This window comes from Lagopus leucura, unplaced genomic scaffold (genome assembly GCF_019238085.1).
Source record: "Lagopus leucura isolate 7727_CA_CO unplaced genomic scaffold, USGS_WTPT01 Super-Scaffold_100073, whole genome shotgun sequence".
NCBI classification, from domain to species: domain Eukaryota; kingdom Metazoa; phylum Chordata; class Aves; order Galliformes; family Phasianidae; genus Lagopus; species Lagopus leucura.
The window spans coordinates 154,623-172,728 of NW_024962314.1; the positions used below are offsets into that span (position 1 = coordinate 154,623).

An 18,106-nucleotide genomic window follows, 5' to 3' on the forward strand; every position below is an offset into this window, starting at 1 on the left:
TGCAAGTGAGACAGATTTAACCCCAAGCATTTCAATCTGCCCTTGGGACTCCTTGGAGGGGTTGATTAGCAGAGGAGCTGGGGCAGGACTGGTGCTGAGCTGCAGCCTCCTGCAAATATAGTGCAGGGAATCCGCTCCTTTCAGGGGCAGTTTGATGGTCAGGAGGTGCAGAGTCGTCTCAGCTTACAGCTCCATGGCCGGGCTGCATGCAGGCACCCATAGATGGAAAGGGCTGAGCTGCACAGCCTCAGGTGTAGCAGGAGAGATTCCCCAGCTGCCCTGTGCTGAGCCAGGAGCTGATCACGGGTTAAAACACCACCTTTGGGCTGTTTGGCACTGGGGGTGTTTCAGGGGTTAATTGCAGCATGCAATGGCTTTCCACCTGGATGCACCTGGTTTAACCCCCAGGTGCTCACTGCCTCTTTTTCTGCACTTCTCCCTCCTCATTACCCCACGGCTGTGGGGGGGAATTAGCCTTCAGCTGAGCTGGAGGAACCCATGGCTGGAGTGGGGGCAGGTGGTGGCAGCAGGTTCTGAGTGGCTTTTTCAAAGCTCCAGGCTTTGCTGCCTCAAAGCACCATGGTTGTGTCACCTGCCTGCTGCCGGGTGCTGTGGGGTGATGGAGGTGGGCATGAAGATGGCTCAGCCCCTGGAGGACGTGGGGCAGTGCTGGGGCAGCCAATGGGGGGGGGGTACCCACATGAGACCTGCAGCCCCACACCTGGTGCTGGCCCAGACCTCTCCCCATATCCCTCCAAAGTACATTTGCAGCTCAGTGCCATCTGCCTGGGGGGCAGCGGGTGGTGAGAGCCCCCGGTTCTGCTGGCAGGGCTGAAAACCTCAACCCCAAACCCAGCTTGTACCCAAGGAGCTCTGTAAGATTTGCTAATCTCAAAATATTGTTGGCATTCAGGACAGTAATTTACTGCATGTTTTGCCACAGCAAGTACTTTCCAAAAGGCCATGCTAAGTTTACACCGGAGCAGCTGGGATCAGATGTCAGCTGCTGGCTGCTCCTTCTGTCCCCCTCCATCCCCCTGTGCTGGGGTGCAAAGGACATGGGTTCCCTGCACCCTGCAAGCAGGAGGTGACGTGGGTACCAGGAAAGGGAACAGCGGGGGTGCATTGGCCCATGCAGGTGGCGGGGTGGGTGCACGTCTGGCTTGCAGGTTTTGCAGGGCACGTTGGTTTTGAAGTCATGCAGCCAGGGGTAGGAAATAGGCAGCCCTGGTGCCCAGGGCCTGGCCACGTTTACCTCCCCGAGGGCTTTGCAGGTTGTGAAATTAAATCAGCTTCTCAGCTTTGGTGGCAGCTGAGCAGGAGTGCTGCACATCCCTGCACATTACTGCGGCATTCCTCCATCCATGGGATCCCGAGGGCTTTGCAGGAGCTGGGGAGGAAGGGTGCTGTGGGATCCCGGGGTGTTTCCAGCCCACGGGTGGAGTGGGCTCTCTTTGCACTGATTCCATTGCAGTGGGGATCGTTGTTCATTCAACACTTAGGATGTCCTCCTCCTTTGGAAGGACCGTGCTTTGGAGGGGGGGGAGGCATGAGACCCTCATGTCGTCCACAGACCCCCCCTGGGATTTCTGCCACCTCCAAATCCTGAGAGATGGAAGCAAACCATCACAGCAAAAGCCACTGCCAGGCTCAGCCCTCGCTGGGTCACAGGGGCTGCATGTGGTGGCATTTCCCTGCAAAAATACACACATGTCCCTTTGTGTTGGCATGAGCATGTGCTAGGAGGAGGAGCACCCTCTGCCATGGCTGCTTTCTCGATGTTTTGGGTTGAGGGATCAAACCCCATTCACACACTGGATCCCCAGGTCCTGGCCCAGCTGCTCTGGAGGTGCTTTGGGGTGGTGATTCCTCCAGGAAAGGCACAGGGATGTCATAGGGGGCTGTCCTGGTGTGGAAGGGGCAGCAGAGGTGGGTCAGGATGGGGAGCAGTGCCCACACTTCCCATTCCTCGCAGCAGGCACACATGGAGCATCCAGAACAGACTTGGGCCATATCTGTGGGGACAAAAAAGGCATCTTCCCAAATTCTGGAGCAGTATCTGGAGGTTTTAGCAGGGACCCAGCGTGAGGACTGCTTGGTTAAATGTCCCCATGATGCTCTCTGCTGGCAGCAGGGAAGGGTGCAGCTGGGCCACTGTTGGACAATCCTGAAGTGGGTTTGTTTTCCCACTTCCTGGGATGTGGAGCAAGTCATGGCAATGTGGGCATGACCTGACCTCTCATAGCCCCCATCCCATCCTGTGAACCCTGCAGGGAGGGGGCATGGCAGGGAGGTCCTGAATGATGGTGCCTGGATTAGAGGGAGACTTTGGGGTGGGGGGGATCCAGGATACGCCGCCCCTTGTCCAAGGTTTGCTCCTCTCAGCATCACAGCATCCTGGGCAAGGGCAGCACACATGGCACCTGTGCCAAAGGGGGTGTGGGTGGGCAAGTAAATGAGAGATGTGAATGGGAGCAAGGAGCTGGGGAGGGAAATCTGCAGTGCTGATCCTGCAGGAGGGACGGGGGAGAAGCCCCGGAGATGTCAGAGTTGTGTTTGGCAGGTGGTGGAGGCAAGGGGATGCTGAAGACCAAGTGAGTGCGTGCCTTAGGCTGTAGCTGGTGGTGGGATGTGTTTTACACCAGGGCTGGGCTAACTGGGATGCACTGGATGCTACCTGGGGCCGCAGGCACCGAGCTCAGCAAAGCAGGATTCTGGGTTATGCTGTCTGCAGCCTGTCCCAGAGGGAGACCAGGCAGGGCAGGTGGTGACAGAGCCTTATTGGCATCCCCAGCTGCTTCCCTGGCCCTTGGTGGAGGTGACCCCCAGCAGGCTGAGGACAGCAGGGCTGGCATGGGCTCAGCCTGGAATAGGTAAGCTCCTGCTGCCAGCCATGGAGGTGGGGCAGGGTTGGAAAAAAAGCCATGGGAGGCAAAGCAATGCGTTGGTTTTGTCATGGCTTCCGGGTGCCGGACGTGGGTGACTTATGGGGTGCCAAGGCCCACAGGTGCTTCCGCCTCCCTGTGCTGACCTGGGAGGTTGCTGCTCCTGCCCTGCGCGGCTGCGATGTGCAATGGGGCTGCCTCAGTGGTGGCACTGCTGACACCACTGTGACACAGCATTCCCCATCAGGCTGCCACCTCCAGGAAAGCTGAGCTGGGCTCTGCTCCCAGTGAGGCACTGGGCAGAGTCTGGGCATCCCCACTTGGGTTTCTCTTTTGCTGTTCCCCTGCCAGCTTGGAGGATGGTTATCCCAATTCTGCCCAAAAATAACACTCTGATGCTAGCAGGGCTAAGTGTTGGTATCTTCCTGCCTGCATCTGGCTGCTCCAGTGGAACGACTTCAGCTCCAGCCTCCAACAGTATGGTTTGGTGAGCTGGTGCTGGGGGTGGGTGATCCCCAGGTGCCAAATTGAGCCACAGGGACGCTCAGTGCTGGTGGTGTGAGATGATGCATGATCACACCGTGGGGACAATCCTACAGCATCCACCGGGCTGGGCAGCACAACCCATATTTGCGTTCCCAGCTGATACCCCAGTAGGAGCTCAGAGACACCCTGAATCGTGCTGGATGCGTCTCTCGATTGCCTGGCTGTTCTGCGCACACAATAAGGACATTTTAAAGTCATCCATCACCTGGCCTGGGGGCTTCAGAGGAGGGGTTGCTCCCATGTCCCCGCTGAGTCCCTGCCTGCGCTCATTGCTGTGGGGTGAAGTAAGCATCTGCTTGCGTGCAGTGCACCAGACGGAAAGCTTGTCTGCATCTCAGCCCACCTGCCGCCTGCCCCGGTGCTTGACTCAGCGTGCTGTGAATATTGTGGTGACGGGCAGCCTGGAAATGCTGCTGGAGCCTGGAAGTGACGGCAGGCATGACACGACCCTGAGCTGGTGGCTGTGGTTGGTGGCTGCATGGTCTCCGTGTGAGCGCCACGGTTTTGAGGAGGTCTGGCTTAACCCCTGCAAGGAGGGGTTGGGCTCCAAAGGGCTTTGGACGCCTCCTGTGGGCATTTGTCTGGATTGGTTGGGGTGTTTTCCATGGAATCCCAGTGCACACAGCATGGACAGGACTGGAGGTGGCCATACACTGAGGTGGAGCACTGTCCCCATCGGACATCTCCTTTTGTCCCCATCTCCCACACCAGTGGGTTTCTCCTACTCTCCCACCAGCACACTAACTTTGGCTCCCCACAAAGCACGGGTCCTCTGGGGACACTGCTCCATCTTTTTTGCAGAAGTGGCTCCTTGGCCCCCTTTCCCCCTCCCTATCATTCATCCACAATTGAAGATGTTGAGGTGAGTGACCAAACCTCAAGGCTGATCCCTTTGGGAACCCTTTGACTTTGGGTTTGGGCAACCAGCCACGATGCCTTGGTGACCCCCGTCAAGGGAACGCAGTGTTTCTGTGCTTGAGTGCATTTAATGTATGGTGGCTTCGCTGGTGATGTGAGAATTAACAAGATGCCAATATACTACAGTAACGTGGCCCAGATAAGGCTGGGTGATAAGCCGTGTTGATTCACTTGCTCTTAACCTATGAGTCATCCTGTGAGTCAACAGAGCAAACAACGTGGAAACGTCACCCAGCAGGTCTTAAAAACTCAGATTTTGTTCGTATCAAGAACTGCGAGTGGAATAATTGCATTGATGTTCCTTTCCAGGGGAAAATGTTTAATTTGCAACTGCACTCACACAAATAGAAATAGAAATCAGAGTGCTCATTTCCTTACAGACAGAATTTTGGTATTGATCTTCTTTTTAATTCTTCTCTCTGAGCTTCTAAAATTGCTTTTCTCGACACACAATCGAAAGAAAATTCCTGTTTGCAAAGTGTTGTGGTTTAGATTAAACATCACAGTCATTTTGGGGGGAAAAAAAGGAAGGCTTCAAGCAGAGTTGGTGCACAAAATGGCCACCTGTGAGCTGATGGGAAAGGCCAGCAGGTGTGTGCCAGCCATGACAAGGCCGTGTGTTGGCTGAAGTCCCCCATGGAGACAGCACTCAGAGGGCCAGCTCTGGGCAGAGGTGCTGGGAGGTCTCGTTCCACCTTCATTTAGATTGAGGAGGCCAAAGATTGGACAAAGTCTTGGTGGCTCAAGGCATTGAAGAAACGGAGTTTTCCCCAATCCTACTGCCCTGGGAATGAAGGATGGTGGAGAAGGATGGACAGACCGTGGGGCAGGAATGTTGTGCTGCAGATTGCAGACTCTGCAGCCAATGAGAGGAGTGGGGTGTTGGGGGTTGTGCTCACATTGCTGGATCCCCCTTTGACTTGCAGGGCCAATGATGAGTTTTCTTCTCGCCTTACAGGAGCACAGCAGGCAGAAAATGGGAGGTCTCCTTCACACTCTTCCTGGGGGCTGGCAGCCACCCTCTGCTGTGTAGAGGACATCAGGCAATGCCTTTGTGCAGCCACCAGTGCTTGCTGTCCCTGTTTCCATGCCCAGAAGCGGATCCCTGTGCTTGGCCAAACCCAGCACCCAAGTAGCACCCAATGGGCCCAACAACCAGCACTGTTGTCCTGGCCGCTTTTCTTCCCACCAGCTCCTTTACCCACCCAGGGTCCTCCTCCCCATGGGACACATCCTTCAATGCTCTGTAGATCTTTTCTCGGATGTTACCCTCTCATTAAACACCAGCCTGGCCCCTGGGGTTTTGCTTTGCTCCATGCCCTTCCAGGTCCACCCAGAAAACCTCTCCCATCAGATCATCATCTGTCAGAGCACAGAGCTCTGTGTACCAGCTGTCCCTGAGTGCTCTCTTGACCCTGATGTTTGTGTCTGGAGGTGTTTCCTGGGGACCACGTAGCTGTGAGCCTTTGGAGAAATGCCCAGAATCTCCTCCATACAGCATCCATGGAGGGAAATAGTTGGGGAGAGGAGAAAACACTCTGTTGACCCGAATTTGAGGAAGGCTAAGGAATTAGACCATAGGTTACAGAGGCATTTTTAGTAGCATACCATGCGTGATATGGCAGCAAACGAAACAAGGACAGGCAGGGGGGTGAGTGGGTTTATATCCTATAGAATAACATGGCTTTGGGTTACTGTGGTCCTTTGGGATAAATTGGAATGTGAGGTTGGCAGAAAAGTGGCTGCATGTGAGTCCTGGGGTGACCAGACCCCATGGACACAGTTCTGCTTTGTATGTGCAGAGCCAAGGCTGCAAGACACTGCAAGGCTGGCCTGTGCTCAATGTTCTCCAGGAATGTGGGTCAGCAGGGCTGGGGAAAGCACAGAGCAGGTGTCCATGGGGCTGTGCTGAGGATTGTGATAGGGAAAGCAGCTGTATCAAGGCCAAGGAGCGATGGGGAGGACATGGAGAGAGGGGATCTGGTGCTGACTGTGGGACTGGGAAGGGTTGGGTGCTCAGGTAGGAGCTAGGAGAGGACCTGGGTACAAAGAAGTGGGGAAGCTCCTGAGCATCTTGCCATGGTGACCCTGCTTTGGTGAGGGGTTGGTCTGGATGATCTCAAGAGGTGCCTTCCAGCCTCAGCTCTTCTGGGTTTCTGGGACTGAGCTGGGGAGCAGAGTGGCCTTAGGTGATGGCAGGGAATAAGGAAGGACCTGGGGGGCAAGTGGGTCAGGGGAGCAATGCGGAGATCAGGAGAGGGAGGGTCTTGTCTGGGACAAGGCATGAGGTGTGTGGGGTGAGCACAGAATTTGGGGCCGGCAGGTAACAACTGAGATGGCAGTGGTGGGGTGGGAAGCTCACAGTGGTGGTGGTGTGGGAACAGGAGTTGTGTCCCCAAAGAAAGGTGACCTGGCCCTGGCCTGCGCAGTCCCGTGCAGGCAGGCATGGGGGGAGTGGGGGGGCAAGACCATGTGTTGCAGTCCCATAGGAGGGGGTAGGGGCGTGCTGCTGAATGTGCAGGTCCCAGGTGGCTATTCCTGGAGGCCCCCGCCTGCGCAGGCAGATTGGTTTGCAGGGAGGTGACAAGTGTCAGCTCAAGCCTATAAAAATCTCCAGCCCCTGTCCTGGCTCAGTGACCCGATTCCCCCCTCCCAGCACAGCCGTCCTGCAGCACAGCCCGTCCCTTCAGAGTGGAGATATTGGATCCAGAGTGGAGGCTCCCGATCCAGATCAGGGACCCCAGCTTCAGAGCTAAGATCCCAAGTCTGGAGGACAGACCTTTGGTTTGGAGCGGGGACCCCCACTGAAAGCAGAGATCCAGGAGCGGAGACCCCAAAACAGCCCCTCGGCTTTGCAGCTATGACTGGCAAAACGGCTCCAGCTGCTGCAAAGAAAGCACCAGCCTCGAAGAAAGCACCAGCCCCAAAGAAAGAGCCGGCACATACCCCAAAGGAAGAGCCAGCACACACCCCAAAGGAAGAGCCAGCACATACCCCAAAGGAGGAGCCAGCGCACACCCCAAAGGAAGAGCATGCCCCAGCCCCTGCTGCTGAAACAGCCCCAGCCCCCGAGCATCACCCCGATGCGGAGCAGCCTGCGGCCCCTGCAGCTGAGCACGCTCCGGCCCATGAGGCTGAAGCGACTCCAGCCCATGAGGAAGGATCCCCCCCGGCTGAAGCCCCAGCCCCAGAGCCTGAGCCTGAGCCTGAGAAACCCAAAGAAGGTGAGGAGGGGACTGGAGAGTGAAGTGGGGAGGGGAAGTTGTGAAGATGAGAAGGGGACACATATGGGTGAAAAGTTGGAGCATGAGATCAACGGTGATATTTTGGGAGGGGGGTAGGGCTGGGGGGGTAGGGTGGGTGGGCTGATTGCTCCCCAAGAGCCCACAGCCTGCCCTCACTCCGTGGCTTTGTTGCAGAGCCGCCCAGCATCCCCTTGTCCTTGGCTGTGGAAGAAGTGACTGAAAACTCTGTTACACTGACCTGGAAAGCACCGGAGCAGACGGGCAAATCGAGCCTGGATGGATACGTGGTGGAGATCTGCAAAGATGGAAGTAGGCTTGGGCTTTCCTGCCTCGTAAGCATGAGAGTGGGCAAGGCGCTGCAGAGGTGTGGGACGGAGCTGGGTGGAACTTGGCAGCACCTTTCTGTGCAGCCCATTTTCCTTTCTTTGCCCCAGATACTTTAATTTAAGTGGTATATATATTTTTTTCCTATAAAGGTGAGGGTCATCTCGCTGGCTTCAGCTATTGGTGGTCTCTTTAGCAATGGGCTGGACTGCAGGGGTTTAATGTCACTTCTGTATCCAGCTCAAGGCTGGAGGAGGGAGCAGCAGGCCCATGGGGGATGGTCTGGTGATCATGAACCTATGGAACTGGGACAGGCATACAAGACCGTGGGAGGATAAAGACACAAATCTCCCATGTCTGCTTAAAGGAATGGGGATAAGATGGGGGGACGAGAGGGGAAAGTGTTCTGCTGGGTGGCGTGAGAGGCTGGCATGTATCAGCAGGCAAGCCCACCCCCAGGAACATGGGGCTCAAAGAGCCTGGAAGGAGGATGGATGCAGAGGATGGAGATGGGTTGGTGGGCGGCAGCAATTAGCTGCGGTTCTCCGGTTGCATGGCTTGTTGGTGGAATGAAGGAGGTGGGTGAGATGTGTTTTGGGCGCTCTTGTGAAGCCCTTCTTGGCCTTGGGGTGAGAGCGAATGAGGTGTGTGGGGACAGCAAGGGGAGGCTGGCGCTGCTGGGCTGGGTGCTGGGTGAGGCTGGAGCAGTTTGAGAGACCCAGGGGGTCCGTGGAAACTTGACCTGTGGCCTTTGGCCGTTCAGCTTGTGGCAGGCATGATCAACACAAGCAAAACTACAAGCTTGGCCAGGGGAGGCTTTCTGTCGGGCTGGAGGCTGGGGAGGTAACTGGCTTGACAGGACCTGTGAGGAGGTCCAAAGATGCAGGCGTTCCTGGAGGAAGCTGGCTAACAGCCACCAAAGGTCATGGTTTTGGATGCTCTCCTAGCTTGCTTTGGCCTTGGCTGAGTGGCAGAAGAGGAGTAGTCACTCAGTGATGGCCACGTGGACTCTGAGACTGCTGCATTTGGGCTGGTACAAGAACCTGGGTGGCCAAAACATGGTCAGATTGGAGTGAAGGTAGAGTAATGCCAGTGGCAGGTGATGGACAGGCCTTACCCAATGTGGAGGATGTGCAGGGGAGCACGGTAAGCCACAGCAAAGGATCCTCAGGATTTGAAAGATAGGCTGGCAGGGTGGTCAGAGGATCTTAACTACTTCCAGAAATGCACCTGGAATGTCAGCAGAGCCCATGTTTGTTGGCCTAACGCCTTGCAAATTGCCTCCTGCACAACAGTTGACCACCTGCCAGTTGGTAACCCACACTCCTTGGCAGGGTGGGGAGGCCAGGTGCCCCACATCTGATGACATGAATCTTTCTGCTTGTGCCTTTCCAAGGCACAACTTTCCAACCCTTTCCAACCTTCCAAGGGTTGCTTCTCTGTTTCACCTCCTGGGGTTTGATCTTGCTGTCTGGGGGGCGTGCATCCATCTGGCCATGCCGCATCTGTAGGGCCTTGCTGGGTTTGTTCCAGGTACGGATTGGACAGCTGTGAACAAGGAGCCTTTTCTCTCCACCCGCTACAAGATCCAGGACCTTAGCTCTGGTGAGAAGGTCCACGTGCGGGTGAAGGCCATCAGTGCCAGTGGCACCAGTGTCCCAGCTACCTTGGAGCAGCCAATCCTCATCAGAGAGATCACTGGTAAGAATTCGTGCCATGCAGTACCCTCGTGTGCCTTGTCAACAGGCAAAGAAATCGCAGCTCATCCCTGCAGCCCAATCCTCTGCCCTCTCACTGTTGCAATCCAGCCTTTGACTGAGATGTTATCCTCCAAAACAGGGCCCAATTCCCCCGGATTGGGATGGGAATGGCGCAGCTTCCTGACCTCAGTGCACTGATCTTGTAGGTGGGAGCGAACCGCACCCAGAACACAGAGCCCCGTTCTCCCATTTCATTGCAATGGGTGGGAAATGGCCTTGCATCTCCTCTCCTTGCATCTCTGCTGTGCCAGCACATCCCTGTTAGGCAGCAGGGTCGGAGGCAGCTTTGTTTATATAGCTGAGGAAAGTCGAGAGCTGGCTGTGTGGACATTGGGAACTCTAATCACGCTGGACGCGCTAATGAATGGCTTGCTCCCATGCTTAGCAATACTCGCATTCCTACTGGGGTGCAGCAAATGTGCTGAGGTTGATGGATGATTGCAAGGCTGGTTTTCATTTAGCTGACAGGAAATATATTTATTTATCCTTTCTGGGGAATTATTAGTGCATAAGTTTTCCCGTGACTCAAAGAACAGAGATTTTTTCATCAGCTTAAAAGTAGTATTAATGGCAACACGAGCTATTGCAGGAACTGCCAGCTTTTTGTAGGAAAGGACTTGGAGAAGGCTTCAAGCATCTGGAAAGGGTCCTGTAGGGCTGTGCGTGTAGCTTGTTGGGTGCTGTGTCCAGAGCTCTGCCTGAATCCTCTGGGGACTGAAGCAGAGATATCACAGAGGTGTCTGCCAGCGGTGCCATGTTCACCTGCAGATCCCATTTTCCTTGCAGAACTGGGGAAACCGAGGCACAGGGACAGGGTTGAGATGCCAGGCGCACAGCTCAGGTTTCCCGTTGGCAGTCCCATGCTGCACCATGCTGCCTGTTCTGCTGTCATCACTGCCAGCTTTTTCCCAACCACGTGTGCCAGCTGAGAGTAAAACCCAAAGGGCTGGAAGATCCACTCGCAACTTGCTCTGTTCTACATCTTTTCCTTTTTTTTTTCTTTCTTTTGCTGTCTGAAACTCTTTATTGGCATATTGGCACTTGCCAACTTTTGCATTTCATCTGAACCACAGCCTGCTTTGGCTGTGCTGAGAAACAAATGACCCCTCCCGAGTCCCCCCAGTGCTGCTGGTGCACATTGGGTGCTTGAGTCTGTTCATCCCCATCCTGTCTGTCACATTCTGGCCTCCCTGTTTTATTCAGGATTGCATCTTGCAGCCCTCTTTGGTACATATACAGCGTCAGATGGGGCTTTAAATAGCAGCAGTACATGCAGCAGGGATTTTAAGAACAGGTGGGATGAGTGGGTTTGGGAGGCAGAGAGAGATAGGGAGAAACCAGCCAAAGATTCAGCATCTTGCAGGGAATTAGGGCAAGGCAATGCCTTCCCAGCCACATGCACACTCTATCTGGGCCACTGTCCCAGCCAGCCCTGTTGGCTGAGCTGAAGAAGACACCCATGAATTAATGTTCCTCCAAGGAAATCCAGTTTCTCTGCCCTGCTGGGATGAATGAGCCCACGCAGAGCACCAACACGTGGATTCCTGCAGCCAACAGCTGTGTGCACAAAGCAGAGACCTCCCCAGCTGTCAGCGGGGCCATCTGGGACCGTCGGGCATCTCCCAGCCCTCTCTGCTCACAGCTGTTGAGGCTTCGCCTGCTCCTGGTTTAATTCTGGCTGTCGCCCTGCACGAGCCCCCTCCCCAGAGCTGAGCTCCAGCACGTTTAATCCAGGCAGAGACACACAGCTCTTTTATGAGGGGCTCACGTCAACCCAATGCCTCCCCAGAAGGATTGCTGGCTCCGTGCTGGTTGAGTTACACGGCTGCTATTTTCACCCTGGGAAGGAGGCATGCACTCCATCTGCATTCTCCAGTGGTTTTCTTGCTTGTCTTTGTTATGTTCCCTTGGGGACATCAGCCTCCATTTTCTAGCCTGGGCTTTTGTAGCTCTGCTGTAAGAAACTGTGCACCATCTTGTCCTCTTGACAGCCCTGAGCCTCTGAGGAAGAGGTCCGCCAAGCCTTGCCCTTGCTGGAAGTTGGATTGTGTGTTCCTGGAAATTCTGCTGTGTGAGCTGGGACATAAATGGTTCCCAACCAGGAGATGCTGCCCATGGCTTGCTGTCACATGGGCTCTTCTGGTTAACCCACACTGATTGCCATTGGCAGGCTATAAAGATGGTTTATCGTAGTGGTGCCATTGCATTGCAATGGACAAGAAAGTAATTTTGGAGTGTTGGCAATAGGAAGCACGGTCCAGGAGATCACAGAATAGTAGAATCATTAAGAAAAGACCACTAAGATCATCTGGTCCAACCATTAACCCATCATCACCATGCCCACTAAAACCTGGTGATGAAAGGGAAGAGTTGCTTCTGGGGAGGACATCCTGATGTCCAAGAGCAGAATGCCTGGGATGGGTTTGCCTATGTTTGACCACATCTATGAGATGCAATGAGGCTGTGAGCTGTGATTTCCTGGCCCCACTGTTTGACTTTCTGGTTCCCAGATCTCCCAAGGATCCGCTTACCTCGCCAGCTGCGGCAGGTGTATGTCAGGCATGTTGGGGAGGCTGTGAACCTGCTGATCCCTTTCCAGGTATGTGGGTGATTTGGGGTTTAATCCCTTGGATTTGTTCACCCAGGGTTGGTTTCCCCAGTGACCTTCCTAGCCAACGTAGCATGCCCCATTCTGCTATGTGTTAGCTTGTCCTGGTCCCCATGTCTTACGAGCTGAGAAGGGTGGGAATTCCTCTCCAGTTCCTGCCTTGGGACAACCCCAAACAGATGAGGGCATGAACTAGGTATTGCTGCTGTCTCAGCTTGTGGTTCCTGTTCAGGAACTTGGCTTACAGTGCTGTGGACCCAGAAACTCAGTGCTGGGTGTCCTCCCAGGGAGGGAGGCTGTTTTGGAGCAGGGTAGCCCCAGGGCTGTGTGAAGAAGGTACTGAAAACGATGCTGGTGGGACGAGCTGGAGTCCATAGTCCATCTCCTGGGCTAACATTACCTGCTGTCTGTGGCATCCTCAAAGCATCTCCACTACAGCATCTGCTGTGGATTAAACCCACCCCTGAAACACCTCCAAGCAGGGGGAAGCAAGAGACGGAAAGCTGTCCCTGCAGTGAGGGACTTGTCCACCCCTGTCTTGTAGGCAGCTGGGAGCCTGTGCTGGCTGTGCTCCAGGGGTGAATCAGCCATGGATACCAAACGCAAACCCTTAGCTCAGCAACATGAGCACGGCTCTGTCTGCAAATCTCTTGATAGGCAAATGAATTTGCTGGGTGGGGACTTTAGGGACGGATGATGGGTGGTGATGGGGATTCGCTATAGTTTCTTCCCTGGGCCCTGCTGGATGGCAGAGTGCCTGCTCACCGCAGGGGAGTTGGACTAGATGACCCTTAGGGTCCCTTCCAACTCAAATGATTCTATGGTGCGTATCCAGGCCATGGCTGTGCCTGGATGAAGTGGAGTCGCTCTGCTCACCCTGTTGGGACCACGTCCTTCAGTTGCTCTAACCTACCTACATGGGTTCCTCCAGGGAAAGCCGCAGCCCCAGGTGACCTGGACCAAGGACAACCAACCCCTGGACACCAGCCGGGTCAACATCCGCAACACAGAGAAGGACACCATCTTCTTCATCCGCACGGCGCAGCGCAGTGACTCGGGGAAATACCAGCTTGCAGTGAGGATAAATGGAGCAGAGGACAAAGCCATCCTGGATATCCGAGTGATTGGTACAGCTACCGATGGGGACCTGTGGGGTTGTGCTGTGAGAGGTGGATCCGGGGCTCATTTCTGCCCTTTGGTTGGGGCTAGCTCCTGGTCTGGGCGGTATGGAACAGGGACAGCAGCAAAGCAAGGGCAAGGCCCTGGGGTCCTTCTTCCACTGCATGAGGAAATCACTGTGGGGGTTGCAGGATGTCTACCAGCCCATTCCCATAGCAGATCCTCACCTCTCGTGTCCTGCAACAGGGTAAAAATACATTAAAAATGAAGAGGATGGACAGAGCTTAGTATTTGTGGGGAGCAAATGAGGACACAGCCATGTGAGTGTTTGTAATTGCAGAGCGGCCCAGTCCCCCCCAGAACCTGAAGCTGGTGGATGTGTGGGGCTTTAACGTGGCCCTGGAGTGGAGTCCCCCAGCAGACAATGGAAACTCTGAGATAAAGGGCTACACGGTGCAGAAGTCAGACAAGAAGAGCGGGGTGAGTCCGGCCACTCCTTTGCCTCACGTACCCCAGTGCTGGGGCTGCACACCTGGGTTCTCTTTCCTTTAGGCAGCCTCCAACCACTCTTTTTTTGTTTTTCCCCCCATCAGAAATGGTTCACAGTGCTGGAGCGCTGCACCCGCACCAGCTGCACCATCTCCGACCTCATCATAGGCAACACGTACTCCTTCCGTGTGTTCTCAGAGAACGCCTGCGGGCTGAGCGAGACAGCAGCTGTTGCTTCTGGGGTGGCTCACATCAAGAAGACAAGTGGGGATGGGGAAGTGGTTTGGGGTGATGGGGTGGGAGGGAGGGATCCTGTCCCCAACAGGGCTTCCTTGGGGTTGGGTTGGTGATGCCTCCAGGCTGGTCACCAGGATGAGCCCTGCAGGGCAAGGCTCTCAGTCCTTGGGATGGATGAAGTAGAAGGTTCTGAGGGGCCTGGCCTTGGTCTGACCTTCTGCACAGAATCACCTTGTTGGCTCACAGGCAGGAGGCTGCATCAGCCCAGGACTGGGCATGGTTGGATGAGCTGAGATTTATAGACAGGGTTGGTTGAGCTGAAGGCCGAGCCCTCGGGTCGCTCTAGATGCCGTCTAGCTCATGTGAGGGAGCAGAAGTATTCTGGGAGGCTTGGGGCTGGGCTCACATGGCCGTGTGATGGTCAACCAAGGATCCCAAACTCTGCCTCACCTTGATTTCATTAATTTCCTAGAAACTGTTTACCAGCCACAGAAGATCCCCGAACGGGACATGATGGAGCCCCCCAAATTCACCCAACCCCTGACAGACCGAGCCACCACCCGGGGCTACAGCACTCACCTCTTCTGCTCCGTCCGGGGCTTCCCTCAGGTCAGTGCTCCTCCAAGGGCAGCATTGCCTCTGTGTGCAGGCAGCCGCCAGTTGGGCTCTGCAAAGTGGCTGGAAGTACTGGGAGATGGCTGGCCACGTCGAATGAGGGCTGAATGGAGATAGGGTCTGCAGCTGCCCTCTGAGTCAAAGCAGGGCAGGTTGGGGCGTTTCTGCACAGGGAGGGGAGGTTGGTCTCAATTCAAGCCATGTCCTGTTTTCTTCCACACTGAAAGAGGAGCTGTGGATGGTGGTTAGAGCTCCAGAATGGGTGTTTTAACTCAACAAATGGCTTCTGACAATGGATCCCATCATGGCCAGTGGCACTGGGAAGGACCAAGGCAAAGCAGAAGGAGATGGCTGTATTTTGGGGACAGTTAGATTTCTCATGTTTCTCCCTGCTTTAAAAATAAATCAATAAATGAAACCCTTCTGCCTCCTAGCCCAAAATCATCTGGATGAAAAATAAGATGGAGATACGGGAAGATCCAAAATACATAGCAATGATTGAGCAGGGCGTCTGCTCCCTGGAAATCCGCAAGCCCAGCCCCTTCGATGCGGGCGTCTACACCTGCAAAGCTGTGAACCCTTTGGGGGAAGCCTCAGTAGACTGCAAACTTGATGTGAAAAGTAAGTTTGACCGAGGAGAGACAGGAGCAGGTCTCCCTGCCTGCTTTCCACTGCTGTCACATTGGTGCAGTTTGTGCCTCTTTTCTGTTGGGTTTTGGTGGAGGAGGAGCTGAAAGGCATTGGGTTGCTCTCTGGCTTCTTGGGTTTAGTCTTGCAGCATCCCTTGCTTTTCATTCATGGCCAAAAAGTGGGCAGGAAACCAAAGTCTGTAGATGCAAAGGAGCAGAGATGTTGGCAGAGGCTGTAACGGCCACTTGCTCCTCACTGCGTCCACCATCACTTGTGTCCTAAGTCACCCCCAAGCCATGCGTGCCAAAACTGCTTCACTTGCACCTGGGGTGCCATGATTTATGTCTCAGGATCCTGCCCAGGCTTTCCAGCTCCCATTTCCCTGCCTCAGCAGAGAGCCCAAACCTTGATGACAAGCTTGTCCTTGTGCTGGGGACACAAAGCACCTGACCATTGCCTAGGCTGGAACATGGTGTCATGGGGACAAACTGTCTGGGAGAAAGCAGTGCATGTGTCAGCTCTCAGAGCGTGAGTGCACAGGGATGCTGTGCATAGGTGTGAGCACACTGAGAGGATTTGTCATGCCCAGTGCACATTTAGATGTCATAGGGGAGTGAGGTGAGGGGATTTCAGGGCCTTTACATCTCCCATGCTTTCCTACAGTGCCCAAGTGAGGACGGGTTGGAGGCTGAGACGAAGAGTGAGGTAGGTTGGGACTGGGACTGAGGGTGGATCCTTTGGGGATGGAGCAACTTGAGTATCCTGGACTGGCCCTTGCCAGCTGCTGATGAAGCCCTGCTTGGGGACTGCCTCCTCCCAGGGCTGGAGATGTGCTGGTGGGGAGAGATGGGAGAAACCTGCCCCTTTGCTGGGAGGAGGGAAGGCTGTAAATGGGCCAAGAGAAAAGAGGACATGAATGGGGAGACACATGAACAACAGTCAGGGCTTGGAGATACGGGGGTGAATACACACATAGGGGGCTGGAGGCAGGTATGAAGGTGGGTGAGACAGAGGAGCAGAACGGCTGCAGATGAGCCTTGTGGGGCAGATGAGGGTGGAGGAACTTGTGTGTGTTTGTCATCCCTTGGAGCCACAGCTGGGATTTGGTTTCCCATCTCACATTCGACCAGCAGCTGGCAGGACTCAGATCCTGTTCTTTCACCTAGGTGGATGCTGCAGCAGCTCAGCACGTGGTGATGCTCCCAGTCACAGCCTGCAGGCCTGTCCCCTCCCCAGCAGTGCCCCTGGGTCCTGCGTGTTGTCCTGGCCATGGCATGGCCCTCTCTAGGTGTGTTTTTATCCGTGACAATAAAACAAGCCTATCTGAGCTTTGGTCCTCAACAGTCACTGTGTCCTGCAGGGGGGGGGGGGGCACTGGGGTGGAGGAGAGGGAGCTGTAGGGATGCTATAGGGTGTCACAGCATTCCACACACCCATGGGTGGAGGAGACAGCTTTTGAGAAAGCATCAGCTTTGTAAAACATGAAGATGGCTAAAGCAGAACCAAACCATCGAGGAGAAGGAAGGGTTACCTGCTGCAGCTGGAGAATGAAGAAGAGAAACAGCAACATCACAACACAGTCATGTTGGCATACCTTCATCCAAGTGCAAGTTCTTCATCCTCACCAGGGCTGCCATAATTCAGCAGCACACCATTACCCTCTCACCCAAACACAGACAGGCTGTGCCCATGCATTATACAGAGGAGGAATCAGCCCATTAGCTACACGTCCTTCATGTGCAGGAAGGCAGCCTCATTACTTCCATCTGTGAGACAGCTCAGGTCAGATGTTGGTAATTAACAGAGAACCCAGACAGATCCATCAGGGTGAGCGAATGAGCTGCTAAGCAGGGGTCAGGAGCACAGAGCACTCTGCCATCAGCACAGCCTGCTGGGGTTGATGGAACAGGCACATGGGGCAAGGAGGCAGCATGGGGTCAGACCCACAGACTGACATCCTGGTGAGCCATGGCACTGCAAACCTATGGATAAAGCTGCCACCCTTGCTCCATCAGCCCTGCAGCCCATCTGCCTCAGGTCCCCCAGTGCCCAGACTGAAGCCTGAGGGTTCATCACAGCATTGCTCACACCAGACCACACTTTCCACCATCAGAGGGCATCGTGGGATTAATTTTTATCCCAGCCCAGGGTCAGGCTGGCTCATGGAGGTGGCTGGGGCTAGTGATGCCACCAGGGTGCAGGTTGTGGTCCAGCTGGCTGGGCAGTGGGCCAAGCAGACCCACTGGGCGTTGGGCACTGATGCTGATGTTCTGCCCTCTCACATTGTCATCATCTCAGCATGTGGCATTGACAGGTGAAAGGCAGGTGCTGGGAGCGGGCTGTTAGCAGAGCAGTGTGCAGCCCTGTTGAAGAGAAGAGGCATCACCAACCTGGAGCAGTGCTGCACACTGTGCCCCTTTTCTGACTGCTAATTCAGCCCTGCAGGGCAAGGAGTGTGTTTGTAACCCCCCAGGGAACCAAGGAGGGTAACAGCATCCACTCATAGTGAGCCCTCCTGGGAAAGGTCCAGAGGGCACACAAGTGGAAAAATCTGCTAGACGTATATTTTACTGAAAGCAATCATCCAAGTGCCTTTTAATTTATGAACATCCCAGTTGTTAGGTTTCTGGGCACCTTAGCAGGGAGCAGGCAAAGGCATCATTTCCAGGAAAGCAACCTCTTGCAGAAATATGACACAAGTGGGAATCTGACCTGCGCTCAGTAAACAAC

At 54.8% G+C, this 18,106-nt stretch overlaps 2 protein-coding genes across 2 annotated transcripts in view; one reads left to right on the forward strand and one right to left on the reverse strand.

Annotated features, from left to right (window-relative positions):
* Nucleotides 1-3,672, reverse strand: part of DENND2D (DENN domain containing 2D) — a 14,143-nt gene extending 10,471 nt beyond the window's left edge. Inside the window, 1 exon segment of the mRNA XM_042887187.1 lies at nucleotides 3,637-3,672. Coding sequence (XP_042743121.1) covers nucleotides 3,637-3,672 — 36 coding nt within the window.
* A 3,296-nt stretch (nucleotides 3,673-6,968) lies between these two features.
* MYBPH (myosin binding protein H) lies at nucleotides 6,969-16,703 on the forward strand. The gene is made up of 11 exons (XM_042887075.1): nucleotides 6,969-7,573; nucleotides 7,769-7,903; nucleotides 9,452-9,619; nucleotides 12,189-12,277; nucleotides 13,218-13,413; nucleotides 13,746-13,885; nucleotides 13,999-14,158; nucleotides 14,604-14,740; nucleotides 15,181-15,367; nucleotides 16,040-16,081; nucleotides 16,543-16,703. The coding sequence occupies exons 1-10, from the start codon at nucleotides 7,210-7,212 to the stop codon at nucleotides 16,048-16,050; spliced, it is 1,587 nt and encodes a 528-aa protein (XP_042743009.1). The 5' UTR covers nucleotides 6,969-7,209; the 3' UTR covers nucleotides 16,051-16,081; nucleotides 16,543-16,703.
* Nucleotides 16,704-18,106: the final 1,403 nt, after the last annotated feature.

Bases quoted from the DNA above. Each gene is read 5' to 3' on its own strand.
- MYBPH (XM_042887075.1), top strand. From the start codon at position 7,210: ATGACTGGCAAAACGGCTCCAGCTGCTGCAAAGAAAGCACCAGCCTCG. The intron at 7,574-7,768 runs GTGAGGAGGGGA...GCTTTGTTGCAG, and splicing joins GCCTGAGAAACCCAAAGAAG to AGCCGCCCAGCATCCCCTTG. The intron at 13,414-13,745 runs GTACAGCTACCG...TTGTAATTGCAG, and splicing joins CCTGGATATCCGAGTGATTG to AGCGGCCCAGTCCCCCCCAG.